Source organism: Acomys minous (assembly GCF_964271855.1).
Source record: "Acomys minous genome assembly, chromosome: 13".
In the NCBI taxonomy this organism is placed as follows: domain Eukaryota; kingdom Metazoa; phylum Chordata; class Mammalia; order Rodentia; family Muridae; genus Acomys; species Acomys minous.
In genome coordinates this window covers 37,668,225-37,683,929 of record NC_140495.1, presented here as the reverse complement: position 1 = coordinate 37,683,929, position 15,705 = coordinate 37,668,225, and the positions used below count along the sequence as shown (strand labels likewise).

At 42.1% G+C, this 15,705-nt stretch overlaps 1 protein-coding gene across 9 annotated transcripts in view; it reads right to left on the bottom strand.

Moving 5' to 3' along the window:
* Window positions 1-8,166: 8,166 nt before the first annotated feature.
* LCA5 (lebercilin LCA5) overlaps window positions 8,167-15,705 on the bottom strand; it is a 78,492-nt gene continuing 70,953 nt past the window's right edge. For all 9 annotated transcript variants that reach the window (XM_084751894.1, XM_084751896.1, XM_084751900.1 and 6 more), the window contains 4 exons: window positions 14,901-14,997; window positions 13,696-13,823; window positions 12,638-12,767; window positions 8,167-10,875 (listed from right to left, as the gene is read on the bottom strand). In XM_084751894.1, coding sequence (XP_084608020.1) covers window positions 10,013-10,875; window positions 12,638-12,767; window positions 13,696-13,823; window positions 14,901-14,997 — 1,218 coding nt within the window. In that variant the 3' untranslated portion in view covers window positions 8,167-10,012. The remainder of the gene's footprint in view (window positions 10,876-12,637; window positions 12,768-13,695; window positions 13,824-14,900; window positions 14,998-15,705) is intronic.

Here is a 15,705-nt window from a genome sequence, read left to right as displayed (position 1 = left end):
AATGCCATGACACTATTTTTTTTTTATGAGGATGCTATATAATGATAAGAAAAGCTCATTGGATTGGCTTCTTGGGGCTGCCTCAGCAAACTGCTGTAACTGAGGTGGCTCTAGAAAACAAGAACTTATGTCCTTATTGTTGTGAAGATTAGAAGTTTGGATCAGGGTGCTGGTGTGGCCACGTGGTCTCCGAGAGGCCTGGGAAGGATCTGGCTGGGCTCCTCTCTTGCTTCTCGTGACCCTGGCAGTCCTCAGCTGCCCTTGGCTTGTAGACTTAAGGGACAGAGTTTCTCCATCTTCACATGGCACCCTCCATCCCATTAGGAAAAAAAATGGTTGGCAAGGGCAGGGGAGAACTTAAAAGGGAAGGAAAAGGGAACTTAATCTATGCATCTATGAAATTCTCAAACAATGTTTTCTTTTATCAGTTTGGTTAAGACAATTAGGCATATGAGCCCAACCTTCACAGTGAGGAAGATACTAAGTGAAAATCAACCTAGGGGCACCTCGGCTCCGCACAAAACATGCTAGCTTTTATTTACTAAAGAGGAAAGTCCATATTGCTTCCATTTGCACATGTTAGGAAATCAACAGGAAGAGGAGTTACAGACAGGGGCATTTGTGACTCAGATTAAGGACTGCGGAGAAGAACAAGAAAGTGCTGTGTGTCTTTCAGTGTTAATTTATGAACTACCCTAGATTACACTACCTTGGCAAATAGATTTTTAAGAAAGTGAAATAGTGATGAGGTCTGTGGTGTTGGCACAGGAAAAAAGAGGATCATCAGAGCAAGACCCAAAGCCAGAGAACAGACAGACCCTCAGAGCAGTTCTTCAAATCGACCAGTAGAACTAAAGGTTTACTTCATCTTACTTTGCCTGTTTGCCGATGGCTGGCATCTGCTGTAGCTACGGGGAAACAATTTCAAATGCCGTAAATCCCATTTGGAGAATTTAACAGAGGCAAACTATTTAGAGATCAAAGCCTTTTCAGAATAAAGAATGTCTTTTCTTCCCGAAAAATCTTCAAAAGTCAAACACCTCTACTATTAATATATAGGAAGCTGGGAGGGGCCCTGTGACTTCATTAACTGTACAATTGAGATATGTTTGAAACTTCAAGTAAAAAGAAGAAATTTTTTTTTAAACTTTATATTGATTCCTTGTGAATTTCACATCATGCACCCCAGTCCCACTCATTTCCCAGTCCCTGTGTACCCATCCTTGGCCCTTGTAATCTCCCCACTTTCCCCCCCCCCCAAAAGTCTCTTTGTGGAAGCTGTAGTGTGTCACAAAGTGTCCCACAGTATATACCCTTTAGTCCACACTCTTTTGCTTGCATATGTTCATTGCAATGAGTCATTGGTCTGGTTAGAGGCTCTGGATTCTGCTACACTATCAATACGGAATCTGCACTGGGACTTCTCTTGGTTATCCTGTTGTTGCCTTGTGTCATAGATAGAAATTCTGCAACTTTGTATCTGCAGTGGCAAGCCCATTGACACACTCCAACAGATCATAGACTGGGTAGATGCTGGGCTGAGCCAACTCAAAGCCCTGGATCTGGACCTTGGTGGCAGTTGAGCTGGTCAGCTCACCAGCTCTCCTGCACCCACATCACCAGGGTGAGCTCTCTAGCACTCCTCAGGATGGATCACCCAAACCTGCAGCTGGCTGGCAAGGGCAGAGCCAGCACTTCTCTCATGCTTTGTAAAGCCGGCTCATCCGCACCTATGCCAGTGGGGTCAGCTCTACTGTGCTTCCCAGATGAGGTGGAGGGTCTACTCTCTAGAATGTTGCAGCCAGTGAGGGGCAAGGACAGCTCTCCCACTATCATGATCTCAGGGCCAGCTCTCCTGCCTGCCATAGGTGGCTAGAAGCAAGGGAGGCAGGGAGGAGGGTATCTTCCCCTCGCCCACAACACCGCTAGGCAGACAAGCTGTGGGATCACCTCTCCCATGCTCATGCCTCAGGGTCAGCTCACTCATGCCCTCACCACCAGCGTCGGAGAGGTGCGGGGCCTGCTCTCCCGAATCCTGCAGCTGGTAAGGGGTAGGGCTAGCTCTCCCGCTCTTATGAGGAATTATTTTTGAGGAAACTATTTTAAAGGTAGAAGCTAATGGACGCCATAATTTCAGCATTATTACAACCCTGTTTCAATTCATGTTTTGCACAGTAACTAACCTTGTGCATATCCCTGACTGTAAATGCCATACACATGTAGTAAAGGCTTAAATCAACATATCTGCTGTAAACCTGCCTTCTGCTTGCTGCTTGTATGTGTCTGTGTATGCACATTCAGAAACTGAAGAGAGTGGTGCACACCTATAATCTCAGCACAAACAGAGTTGGGGGAGGAGGGTTAAGAGTGCAAGGCCAGCTTCAGATACAAAAAAAAAAAAAAGATCTTGACTTAAAAGAAAACAGAATGGACCAAAAAACCAAGTGAATTAAAATGAAGCTCCTTGACCACTTCTGCACTTGAGGAGAGCAGATTTGAGACCTCCTCTTCTGCTAGTCCTGACGGCCACTCCTGCCACTGCCCACTGGCACCTCCTTAGTAACTGCAGGCTTGCTTCTTCTCGCCCCTCTCCCACTCGTTCCATTGATTACTGAGAGCTGTCAATGCTGTCTTATAAATAACTCTACTATTCATTTGCGTAGTGGATTCCCACTGACTCTTTCATTATGTCTTATCTGCAGTTCCTGAGTTGTGCAATCCATCTTCTGCATTAGTATGGAACTGATGGTTCCAAAATGAAAATCGATTGCATAGTGACATTTAAAAAATCCCTCTTACGGCTTCTAGCAATTGCATTATATACAAAAGAGGCCCCGAAAGCACTTGTTAAATGAATAAACAAATTAACAAGTGGATCATAGGCAGGGAGTGGACACAGACACTGACATTTTCATATTTGTTAGCCATAAAATAGTTGTTAGAACACCATCCAGATAAAGCTATTTGCCAGTCCTTAACCTCAAAAAACAACTGTCCACATGAAACCAATTACTGTAAGTGAATTTCTATTTTTCATTGTAAGCTTCTTGATTTTATTTTTACTAAATCAACCAGGGACCATGATTGCAATTTGTATGAACTTTTAAAATCAAATACACCAGTAAATAATAACAATGATAATAACCACGGTGGGATTTCTGCAGAGCTACACACACAATGGAGACGGAGTCTCCCAGTGCTGATTTAAATTCAGAATTCTTTCAGCTTCAAATCCATGGACACTGAGCTCTCCCTAAAATAGATGACTAATTCTCAGCCACTAAATTATTATTCCAAACACATTCTTTGTGTGCATACCTAGATACATTTCTGTGATGCTAAAAGGCATTCAGAGCTGGATAGCACTCATCTTGCTATAAATTTAAATGCAGCCTGACCTGTATTTCTATGAACGATAAAAATGCTACTCGGCCAATCTAGCTTGTGCAGTTAATCAAGAGAATTGTGTCTTTAAGAGTATCCTAGCAACATGTCTGCAGCTAAGGGAACACCCAACTGACACTGCTCGTGGATTTAATTATGCCACTGGACTCCATCAAACTTTCTAGTTCATCAAAAAGGGTACTTAAAAAACAGAATCAGAAATTAAGTCCCGGCTGAAATGGCTGGGGAAGAGGAGAACTGCACAAAGAGGCCACTAGAGCATGTTTCTTGAGCAGGCAGAATGTAAGAGAAAATGACCGAGGCTCAGAGTCCAGTGAAGGGACCAGAACCAATATGTTAATTACTTAAGAGACTACTAGTCACCAGGCAAAAACTCTACTAGGGTCATCACAGTTCTAGAAATTTGTTCAAAACTTTTAATGGTGCTACAGTTTCACTGGCCTGCCCAACATACATTTTCTGGAGCCTGTGCTTGGGGTACATCAAGAATCACCAGGAGATATACTCACTTATATCTGCATATTAGCCCAAGGGGCATGTCCCACGAAAGCCTTCACTTACCAGGAAACTGAGACAGAGGGGAAGACATTCTAGTGGGACTCTAGATGAGAGAAGCATGGGAGAATGGCAAAGTAGAAGGATCCAGAGGGTCCTAGAAGCCTACAAGTAGAACATTATGATAGGCAGATTTGGGCCCAGGGGTCCCGCTCAAACTAAGGCACCAGCCAAGGACAATACAGGCGGTAAACCTTAAACCCCTACCCAGATCTAGACAATGGACAGAACATTCTCCACGGTAGAGTGGAGAGTGGGATATTACTTTCTCACGTACTCTGGTGCCTCACCTTTGACCATGTCCCCTGAAAGGGGAGACCTGGTGGCACTCAGAGGAAGGACAGCAGGTTACCGAGAAGAGACTTGATACCCTATGAACATATACAGGGGGAGGTAATCCCCCTCAGGAACAGTCATAGGGGAGAGGAATAAGGGGAAAATGGGAGGGAGGGAAGAATGGGAGGATACAAGGGGTGGGATAACCATTGAGATGTAACAAGAATAAATTAATAAAGGAGAAAAAAAAAAGAATCACCAGGAGAAATTGTTTCTACTGTCACAACCACTACCTGAGCTTCATATTTGATACAATAACAAATTCCCCATAAACAATTTTCATAAAAACAGGTCTGTATGAGATGAAATGGTTTGACTTTGTAGGAAGCCAGGAAGTCAAGGAAAGCCATGTGAAGATTTGCATTGCAAACAAAATTCTACCTCATAAAAACCTGACGGGCAGTGACCATAATATTAGTGAGGGTTTCTACTCCTGTGAAGAGCCACCATGACCACGGCAACTCTAATAAAGGAAAACATTTCCCTGGGGCTGGCTTACCATTCCAGCATGACAGTGTGCAGGGCAGACGTGGTGCTGGAGAGGCAGCTGAGAGTTCGACATCAGGCAGAAAGGAAGTCAGACACACTGGGTGCGGCCTGAGCATCTGAGAACTCAAAGCTTGTCCCCCCCACCCCCAGGACTATTTCCTTCAACAAGGGCACACCTACCCCAACAAGGCTGCACCTCCTAATAGTGCCACTCCCTGTGGGCCTAGGGGGGGCATTCTCTTTCAAACCACCACAACCATAAATGACACGCATCTCCCTAGGTGCTGAAAGATGCATGAGTTCAAATAGTTAGTCCTATTTTACTTAATACATCTCCAGCATGGAAATTAATCCTTTCAGATACTTTTAGTATATCTTAAGCCCCAAGCTTTTGGTTGAACCACTAAGAATAGACAGATGCATAAGCAGACACATGTGTGTGTGTGTGTGTGCGTGCGTGCGTGTGTGTGTGTGTGTGTGTGTGTGTGTGTGTCCATGTGTGCCTCTGTGTTTATGTCCCTGTGTGACTGCCTCTGTGTGTGTGTCCCTGTGTGATTGCGTGTGTGTGTGTGTGTGTGTGTGTGTGTGTGTGTGTGTGTGTGCGCGCGTGTGTGCATGATCATAAAGAATATTAAACTGAAGCCTTCTTGAGGGAATACTATGCCTTTTCAAGGGTTTTTGTTTTTTGTTTTTCTTGAAATCTGGGGGTCATAGGCTATAACAGAGGAATGCCATATGAACTGCCCAAATGCTCTGATGTTGGTTGTTTTAAATAGAATCTTTTTTCTTTCACTTGTTCAAATTCTCTGACATACTAGCCAGAAAACTGACATAACAGACCACAACTAGCTGTAGCCATTAAAAAGGTAGTCATTTCTGGGCTGGGGAGATGGCTCAACAGGTAAAAAGCCATTGGTATACAAACTTAGTGATCTGAGTTCAGATCCCCAGAGTTCACATGGCAGCTGGATGCAGTAATGCAAGTGTACTACAGGAAGACAGAGCCAGGGGAATCTCCAGAAGCTGCCAGGCCAGCTAGCACAACTAACCAGAGCAAAGACACGTGTTACCCTTACCCACACCCACGAACATCTTCACAGACACGCACATGTGCGCTCACGCATAACTTCAGGATAGTTTCTTTCTAGAGAAGATGCAGGGTGAGGTTCAGAGTCCACATGTCTCATCCGTACACTAGGATTACAAGCTCCAAGTACCAGATTGGAGCTTGCGAAACACTACGGCCATTCCTGTACTTGAAAGAGCATCCCCTTTCCCTTCGCTTTCCCTATGAAGTGGTTCTCCAACTCCAGCTGTCTCAGGATGCCCTGGAGGGCTCATTCAAATACAGATGCGTTATGATGTTGTCTCCACACAGTAGGTTTCTATGTAACATACCTATCAACAGGCATTGCTGCCTAGCTTCCACACACTGCCACAGTCCAGGGGCAGGGGGCATACTTTAAAAATTACTACCTGAAGCATAAAGCAGATCTATTTACAGGTTGCTCAGTTTGCTCCAGAGGACAACAGTGATGCTGGCCGGAGAAACTATGTCGTGGCTAGGATGAGGTGTGCACGGATACTGATAGAAAACTAGACTCGAGACTCACGGACCTCACTGTTTATTACAAAGGCCCTGGTCAGAACACAACCGTTTTCCTGGTTACTGCTTTTTGGTTCTATTCACTGTACATCTCTTTTGGAAATTATTTAAGTGGCATGTGGGTTTATACTCATTATTTGAAGGATCTGCGCCCCTCCCCCCAATCCTTAAGAGAGTAAATATTACCCATAGCAGATAATCAGAAGCACATAAATGCTTTGTGTATGATGTAGTGTGAGGACATTCATGTTTACTGTGTGCTCATGTGTACAGACGCATGCATGCATGTGCGTGCGTGTAAGATGTCTTCCTTGCTCACTCTGTCTTAACTCCTGAAGCAAGGTCTTTCGCCCATCCATTCAATTTGGTTAGTCTAGCTGGTTTGCCCCAGGGGTCCCCTCTCTACTTCCTGAACACAGAAGTAACAGGCAAACAATTGCTTTGCATTATCCATTTAGTCATCTCCCTGGCCCGAGTGTATCTCTTAAATACAGAGCAGATAACACTGCCTCTCTTATGACATGCTTCATTCTACAGTTTTCTTCTCCTAAAAACATATTACCATTGGTTCTCATAATAAGCATATAAAGATGTGATCAGTCCCATTTCATGTGTAAGGAACTTAAAAGATAAATCTGATGAAAACTGCCATTTTGTAAGCAGTCAAGTCTAACCTATTTCCTGATCTCAAAGCCAAATGTTTTTCTATCCCATTTTGACTCCTTTCTAATTTTCTTTCTTTTTTTCCAAGACAGGGTTTCTCTGTGTAGCCTTGATTGTTCTGGACTCGCTTTGTAGACCAAGCTGGCCTCAAACTCACAGAGATCCGCCTACCTGTGCCTCCCGAGTGCTGGGATTAAAGGCGTGTGTCATCAGGCCTGACTTCTAATTTTCATTTCTGTGTAAGGGACAGACTGAATATATTTATAGACATATGCCAGAAATAAACTATTAAAATTTTTAAATGAAGTTTTTATTTTTTATTCTTAGAGAATTTAATGCACACATACGATGTATTTTGATCACTTACCCTTCCACAAGCCCCCAACTCTTCTTGGATCCACCCCACATCCCCCCACATCCTCCAGACTCCTAATTCATGTCAATGTTTTACTTACTTACGATAGCCATGGTAAGGACCACAGAAGACCATTGTGAGCTGAGAGCGCCGTGGTCCACAGACAGAAGGAGCCGTATGAGGGCAGTGCCTGTGGGGTGATTTCTCCACCATCTCTACCCACCTCAGTAAGAGGAGTGTACTTTCCATTGATTTTTTTAAAGTGGACTTTAATGTGAGAAGGCTACGCATTGTGAAGCTGGAAAAGAGGTTTCTCGGGGATTCTCTGTCGCCCAGTTAGGGCGATTTCTTTCTTTCTAAAGCATCCGCTACAGGGCACGTTTCCCTTCCAGGTGTCCTAACCAGTCAGGGACACCAGCTTAGAATATGAAGTGAAAAGGATAAGCTGCAAACCCGGGGTCAGCCAGGAAACAGGGCAGTGTTTATGATTCAATTTAATCCTCCTGCCTGCACCTTCTCTTTATTACCATGTGAAATACGTGTCATTGCAATAGCTATTAAGGTAGAAAAGATTAATTAGAACTATAATTATCTGATAAGATGGCCACCCCGTCTATCTCGAGGTAGTGCAAATTCATGTGTTTTAATTAAAACTGTTGAACAAAATAAAGGCGAATAATGAAGTAAAAACCTTCCAGATGCCACTTCCACTGCACATCTCCCAAATAGAAAGTATCGTTTAAATAAAGAGTCCGGGTGTGTTTTAACTTTTTATTAGTAAGAGTTCTGAGTACAAATAAATTTAACTTGACGTTTAGAAAAAACTGATTTGCTCTCTAGTTTCTGTACATTTTAATATCAAATTTTAATACTAAACATCATAATGCTTTTAAGCTTTTAACTTAATTTAATTTTAATAATTCTTTGTTCATTGGGTTATATAGACTTTCAGGTAGAAAAAGGCATAAATCTAATTAAAGTAATGAATAAAAATTTTTCTGAAAAACAATTTTAAAAACCTTAAAATTAGAATACTTCAGTAGAAAACTTATAGCCACAAACAAAATTAACATTACATAATGTTTTATCAAGAACTGTATCACAAATAACATGTTTACATATATTACAATGATCTGCAATATAGTAAATGCTTATTCACAGAAGATTTAAAATCCTCTTTGAGAAAGTTTTAAATATTTAGCACTTTGAGGAGAGCCTGTTCCCAATAAATGACAATGCAGTTCAGGAGATGCCAGGCAGTACAGCTGTGAATTAGGACCTCAGCAGGTAAGGCCTTATCAAGCATCATCAAGCAGTGTTCACAAGTCAGCATTTAGAAGAACCCAGATACCATGGAAACTCCTTCCCCCAATCCGTACATACGCCTTGCATACGACCCATAAACAAATTGTCACACTGCTCTGGTCTCTCACGTTACATGTACTGTTTCTCCTCTGGCTGACAGATTTTTGCTCCAACAGACCAGGCCTATTCAGCAGACACCTCTACAGCTGTCCTGAACTAAGTGGAAAGAAGCCTGTGCCTTTCAACAGAAAACTATTGAGTCTACACGGCAGGGCAGGAGCCCCACTTCTAAAATCTTCTCTGGGACACTGCTTCAACATCAGTCTGGCAGACCCAAGAGTATCGCACTGCTGTCTCCTGGATTTGAGCACAAGTTCAAAGCTTAAAAGTACGTCTTAAAATTTCCAAAAATATTACTCTGGAAACATAATTGAGTTGAAAATCATTCTGCATTGGCCTGGCATTTCTTCTACTTCCTGTATTTGGTAGGGCATCTTCCACCTGCCTACCAGAATACAGGATGCACAGAAGAGGAACGGCACTGTGCCCAAGCCTCTTAGAGCCACAGAGAGGGGGGCACCACACAAGGCAACAATGCCCCCTGTGACCCACTGCGATCCACCTGAGTGGCCAGTAAAGCAGCAGTGAGTGACTCAGGACTGTGTGGTGAGTCGTGAATACTCCTCAGGAGTAGTAATAAGTACCCCAGTATACACCTCAGTAAGTACCCCCAAATCCCTGGGGGTATTTTCAGAAGAAAATAAAGTCCCATTGTCACCACCATCACTCAGAGTGGCTTGGTTTTGCCACCTCCGACAAGGGCACAGCTCCTAGTTCCACTGCTCTCTGTCACCTGAGATCTTCATTCCCACTGGAGACCTTTAATTTCCATTTAGCCATCAGTGGGAAAACAATACTTAGGCTCAATGAGACTTGACCAAAAATAAAGGTAAAAGTAGAACATGAGGAAGATTCTAGTGAAATAAAACTTCCCACAGGGCCAGTGTAATGAGACCTAGCTGTAAAACAGGAAAAAAATAAGCAACAACTCTCCTTTGGGTTCTTTTTTTTTTTTCTTGTTTTCTTTCTTTCTTTTTTTTTTTTTAGAAGCATTCTTAGCAATGCAGCTGTGTGGTATGGCATTATTTATTTAACTGTGCCATATTCAGCTGCTAAAAATTACTCCCTAATATGGCTATTTTACCATCCAAAGTTTAAATGTTTATAATAAATACTGTATTAAAATACTTTAATATTTATAGTTGAAAAAATATATCTACTCTGTCTGCTCCAGCCAGTCATCTGAGTGTGACCTCTTTAATGTCCTCGTCAACAGAGTCAACGGCTGTGACTGTTGGCTTATGGCTTGTGTGCTTCAACCGTTGTCTGTTCGGATTCAAATTTCTTCCTTCACTGAGGAAAAAGTCCTCATCCTCATCATCAGGTTCCCGGACTCTGCTGCCTTTATCCCCAGAGGAGAAGTGAAGAGGGTCCAAGTCACCTCTGCCGGTGGCTAGGAAATGTGGGTCACTGGTCTTAGAGGGGACAGTGGTGCTGCTGGCGCTGGTGCCAAACAGCTGCTCCATCAGGTTTGCTTTTTTCTCTTTTCTCGCAATTAAATCTACATTGTCTTTACTCGGGCTTTCCAACCCGTTGTTCTGGAAATCTAAGAGGTTACTTTTTTGGCTAAGTAGATTTGACTTCCCTGATGTTTTTGCAAATGAAGGCACATAGCTACCAAATGCAAACTCATCTGGAGGGGCTGGACTGTGAATCGGCCCTGGACTCCGGCCTTCTCCTCTGGGAGTTAGAAAACCCACATCTGGCAAGTGATGTCCATTAAAGGATCTCTCTGATGACTCGCGGAATGTGTATGATTTGGGGCTTAGGTCTGGAGAGCGCAGTTTTGATTCAAAGTTAGGGAGCAAGGGCAGAAGAGGCCGGTTGAGGCTCTGAGGATCTTCGAGTTCTTGGTTGATTTCATTCAATTTGACAAGAAGCATTTCTGTCTTTAGTCTTTCTGCCTCGTCTTCGACTTTATCAGCATTCTCAGTTTCGTATGTTTCCATTTGGAACCTTCCAGATTCCAATACCGGCTTCTCTACTCTTCCTAGCAAAGACAACTTCCCTTTCATCGTATCAAGTTCTTCTCTTTCCCACTCTGCATAAAATGAAAATTAGGAAAAAGAATTTTATAGCAACAAGTATTTTTAAATAGGAAAACTCAGCTACCATCCTTTGCAAAAAAAAAAAAAAGTCTATTAATCTATATTTGACATTCTAAGAAAGGTTTAACAGACATCGTAATAGTCTGTCTCCACACCTGACGTTCTGGATTAGAAAGCAGTAGCTAGCATGAACTGCACTTAAGAGTCACACAGCAGGCTCTCTTCTTCAGTGCAGCAGTAGGGAGGCTCACTATGTAGTACTGTACAATGCTTGGTGTGTGGTGAGACTGGCAGAGCAACGTCCTTAAGCATACACTTTCCGGCTGAACTGAGAAAGCAGCCCTTACACAGAATTCAAACAGCAAGTGCACGGACTCAAATCAAGAGAAACTCTCAGTTAAATCTAAAATGAAGAGTTTTTTTTTTTCAAAATATACTCATCTAAAGTATTCATTTCACAGACTAAAAACCATAAGCAAAAACTTTCCAGAGCAAAAAAAAAAAAAAATTGACCCTAGAGGTGGGAATTAAACATACTTTATGATCAAAGTTCTGAGGGAAGAAAATGCTTCAAGGAACATCTTGTGGTTTAGCAACAAAATCACAAGATGGGCAACAGACTGGCTAAAGGTGCCAGAGCTAAGGCTCCTGAGCTGTGGGGGCTGTGACGGAGAACCAGGAGAGAAAAGCCTGTGTGCGGAGAAAAGACACACCAAGGTCTTAAGGTACAGATGTGAGGTGCGGAATTCATTTGCAAAGGTTTTGTTGTTGTGTTTTGTGAGTTTTTGTTTTGTTTTGTTTTGGTTTGGTTTTTGGGCTTTTTGCTTGTTTGTTTTGGCCATTCTTGGCAGTTTTCTATGAATTTGAAGTCATTTTCATGTGAAAGAATTAAAAATATTAAATTATTATAATTTTAGTATATGATATACATTTTGATATCATAGTGACATCAGATCATCCCACATTAAATAAGGGGTGGGGAGACAGCCTAAGGTACCAGGCCACAATCTTCTACTATTTTATTCCTTTTCTTGTTCCCTAAAACATACTGACCATAACAATTTCTCAGTCTGTGGTTTAACACATGAAAGTATCTCGCTCTGTCAACAGTGATACAAATATCATTTCCCATCCAATACGCATATTAATAACTTCAAGCAATGATCAGATCACAATTTTCTGTTCTATGAATTTCAGCTCAAAACAAAGTCAAATGATTTCTCTGTATGCAACCACCATGGAATTAATGGGCTATGGAAGGCAGCCTGGGGCCCCAGTGCCGACACCTCTAGCACTTTCTATCCAGACAGAAATGAACTTCATTTCTACCATCCAAACCATGTTTACTGTTCCTCTGAACTTATAAGTAACGCTACTAAAGATTTACAATTTAAAATCAAACAAAAATTACAGGACTACTCAGGGCCCTGTAGATTACTGATTTTTGTGGTTCAGCTAATCCATGGCCTAAAAAAGCCTCAAGGCCAAAACATCAAAGGGCTCTCCTGGCGATTTCTCAAGTTTTAGTTACTACACAGGAATAGTTTTCCCTCTTTGTGTTTCATCTAAATTCTCTGGAGGTAATTTATTTGTAATTCCCAAGCCCCAACAGCAACTTTCAGTCTTCATTTTCTTTCTTTTGTAATTGATTCAATTGTTCTGACTCCCCGTGTCCCACCGTCTGCTGCCGCCTCAGCCTCCTGCTCCCTGCAGCCACCACAGTGGTGGACCACCACGGCTCACATGGGCTCTTACCGCTCTCCTGCTTCCAGGACTCCTGTTTTACAGAGCATCTTTCCTGACCGTCGCTGTGCTTTTCCTCCTTTCCCAAAACAGAAGTTAGAATCTCTGCTCCCTGTTCATTTCGCTCTTGGTATTCCGGGTACTATAAGCCATTTCAAAAAAATGCAAAATCGTATGGTAAGGGCAAAAGTCATCTTTAAATACGGGGGATCATCCACTAAGTGTGATTACCAAGTTAGAAATTAAATGAATTTTCACTTAATAAATCAACAAATCACAAGTTACTATGTTTTGAAAGGTACTTAAGAAGGCAAGAATTATTTCCCATTAGCTTTTTTAAAAGGATATATATATATATAAATTTGAACCAATGAAAATAAAACCAACAACCTACATAAAATTGTGAAGATGTGAGCTTCAAAGTTGGCTTTGGTCTGTATATTTTTACAACAAGGTCTGATTAATCCAGCTAACCAGAAATGACTATTAGGCAGCTGTGGTAGCCAACTGAGATGAGGCTGACTTGCAGAACACAGGCACTGGCGGCCATATTGAATCTTTCAAATCTACTTTACATCTACCCTAATTGACAATTATGTAGTTAACTTAAACCATATTATAAAGTTATTTGATAGCCTTCAGTGTCGACTTAGAATCAGTTGTCCAGGAGACGCACATGTAAGTGTATCCCAGAGAAGCAGAGCTGAGGAGGGAGGCCCGTGCTAAGTGTGTGTGGACATACCCTAATGCCGGGGACCAGAAGGGAAACATGTAAGCACCAGTGGAGTGGCCACATTCACCTGCTCTTCCTGACTAAATGTAAAGTCACCAGCTGGCTCACATGCCCTGCCATCGTGGATGACAGCCCCTCAAGTCGATAGCCAGAATGAGCCCTTTCTTCCTTGGGCTGCGGCTTCTGAGATTATTTGGTCAGAGGAAGAAGAAGGTAGCTAGCACACCTTCCCAGAGGACACAGGACCGGTGAGAGGTGGAGTGTGTGCACACCTTCTGGCCGCGTTTGTGAAAACAGCTTTCCTGGGGTTTGGCTCTAGGCATTGCACTCAACTCACCGAAGAAAGATATTCTGGCTCGTGCCATTTGGTCTCATGGGCTATCCCAGGAAATTCTTCCAACCCAAAGTCTTCAGTGGTCTGTACTCCTTTTGTACACAGGTCTGTAAAGTCACTCTGGCATGACACTACCAAGAAAACCATAAACAAGTTTTCTAACCCACTGAACGCTGTTGATATATATTCAATTAGCGATATTCATCTAAATGAGAGCACATATTTTGTTCGGGAAGGATTAACTAGCAATTGTGTGATTTGAGGGCAACTATACTACAACTGCTAATAATCTTTTGCAAAGTTAATGCTTTAAATTTCCTATAACTCATAGAAGAATTATACTTTTGTTTAAGAAAAGTAAACCTGCACAATAATACACAGTATAAGTGAAGTAGAGTGATATCTGGGATTCAAGGGATGGATGAAAGAGCAACAGTAAAGAGTACAATTGTTAAAGCTAAGTGCTTAATACTTGGGAATAATTATATATTTTATGCTATCAACATTACAATAAGGGGTGGAGAGATGGTTCAGTGGTTAAGAGCACTGGCTGCTCTTCTAGAGGTCCTGAGTTCAATTCCCAGCAACCACATGGTGGCTCACAACCATCTATAATGGAATCTGATTCCCTCTTCTGGTATCCATGAGAACAGAGCAATCATATACATAAAATTATAAGTAAATCTTTAAAAATTACTATAAAGCTTTTAACCTTTTATTTTAAAAAGTTTATTTAATGATAACATAAAAGCTATCATGAAAATGCTATCATTCTTTGCGATGCTTCAATACAGGACATATAGAAAAATTTAAAAGGCTGTATAAACGTATCTTTTTCATTTTGTAAATTCTATTTTTTAAGTTTATAGGTATTAAGTGGATAGGTTCTCTCTGTGTTTGGTGCTCCAGGAGCCCAGAAGAGAGCGTCAGAGCCCCTGGAGCTGAAGTTTCAGTCACTGTGAGGCACCTTACATGGGTTCTCTAGGGGAACAGCAAGTACTCGCGACCCCAGACCATCTCTACAGCCCTCCGACACGTTTTTAATATCCTCTCCTTAAGAAAAACAAAAGCTCAAAGATTTGTGATTACTAATCAAGGTGATTTGTAAAAACAAACAAACAAACAAAACAGACTAAATATATTCCAAGGGCACTCCTACACCTCCTTTAGAACCCACAGTGTCGGCTTCAGCAGTCACCCTACTATACCATTTTTTCTTGTAATAACTTCTTTTTCTTTCTTTGGAGAGGACTTCGGCAGACGATTAGAGTATATGTTTTTTATATCCAATTCTCTCTCCTTTTCCTGAAAAACCCAACACAGGGAAGGAAGATAATCAGTTTGAAATTAAACAGGCACTGTCACTGTGTTGACCAATATGTTCTATATGAGACGGAAACATCTCTAGGTCAGCAACTATCAAACTGGAGAAAGAAGTATCTCCTAGGAGGGGAAAGGAAAGAGGAGGAGGGGAAGGAAAAGGGCGTAAAGATGAGGAGGGGAGAATGGGGAGGACGAGGAGGAGGAGAGCAAATACCACAAGTTCCACCCTCTCCCTGCACAGAGCTAGGAACACCTGCCATGCAGGTTTAGCCTCAGAGGCAAAGGTACAGTCTCCCCTACATGTGGATTTTGAGTTATTAGTGACCTAAAAGCTAGAGCATGCATTCAGCCCACGAAATCTTCACAATATGGGAATGATGCCTTTTCTGACAACTTGGTCATCAAAGAGAAAAATTATGTAAGATAGTGCATAATTCTGTAGAATTCTGAACAAAACTTCAGCCCATCAGTGACCTCCATATAATGAAAGAATCGTTAACACATGGAGATAATGTGAAGTGGGTTTCCTCTAACCAAGACGAACATGAAAGCAAGGCCTCCTGGGTCATCCAAGAGTGCAGTGCGCATGCTCTTCCCAGTCTCTTCTAGACCCCTTCACTATCCCGTTTGCATGGCTCCTGATGGCATACCCAGTACTTTACATCCTTGCAGTAATTACATATACAACGC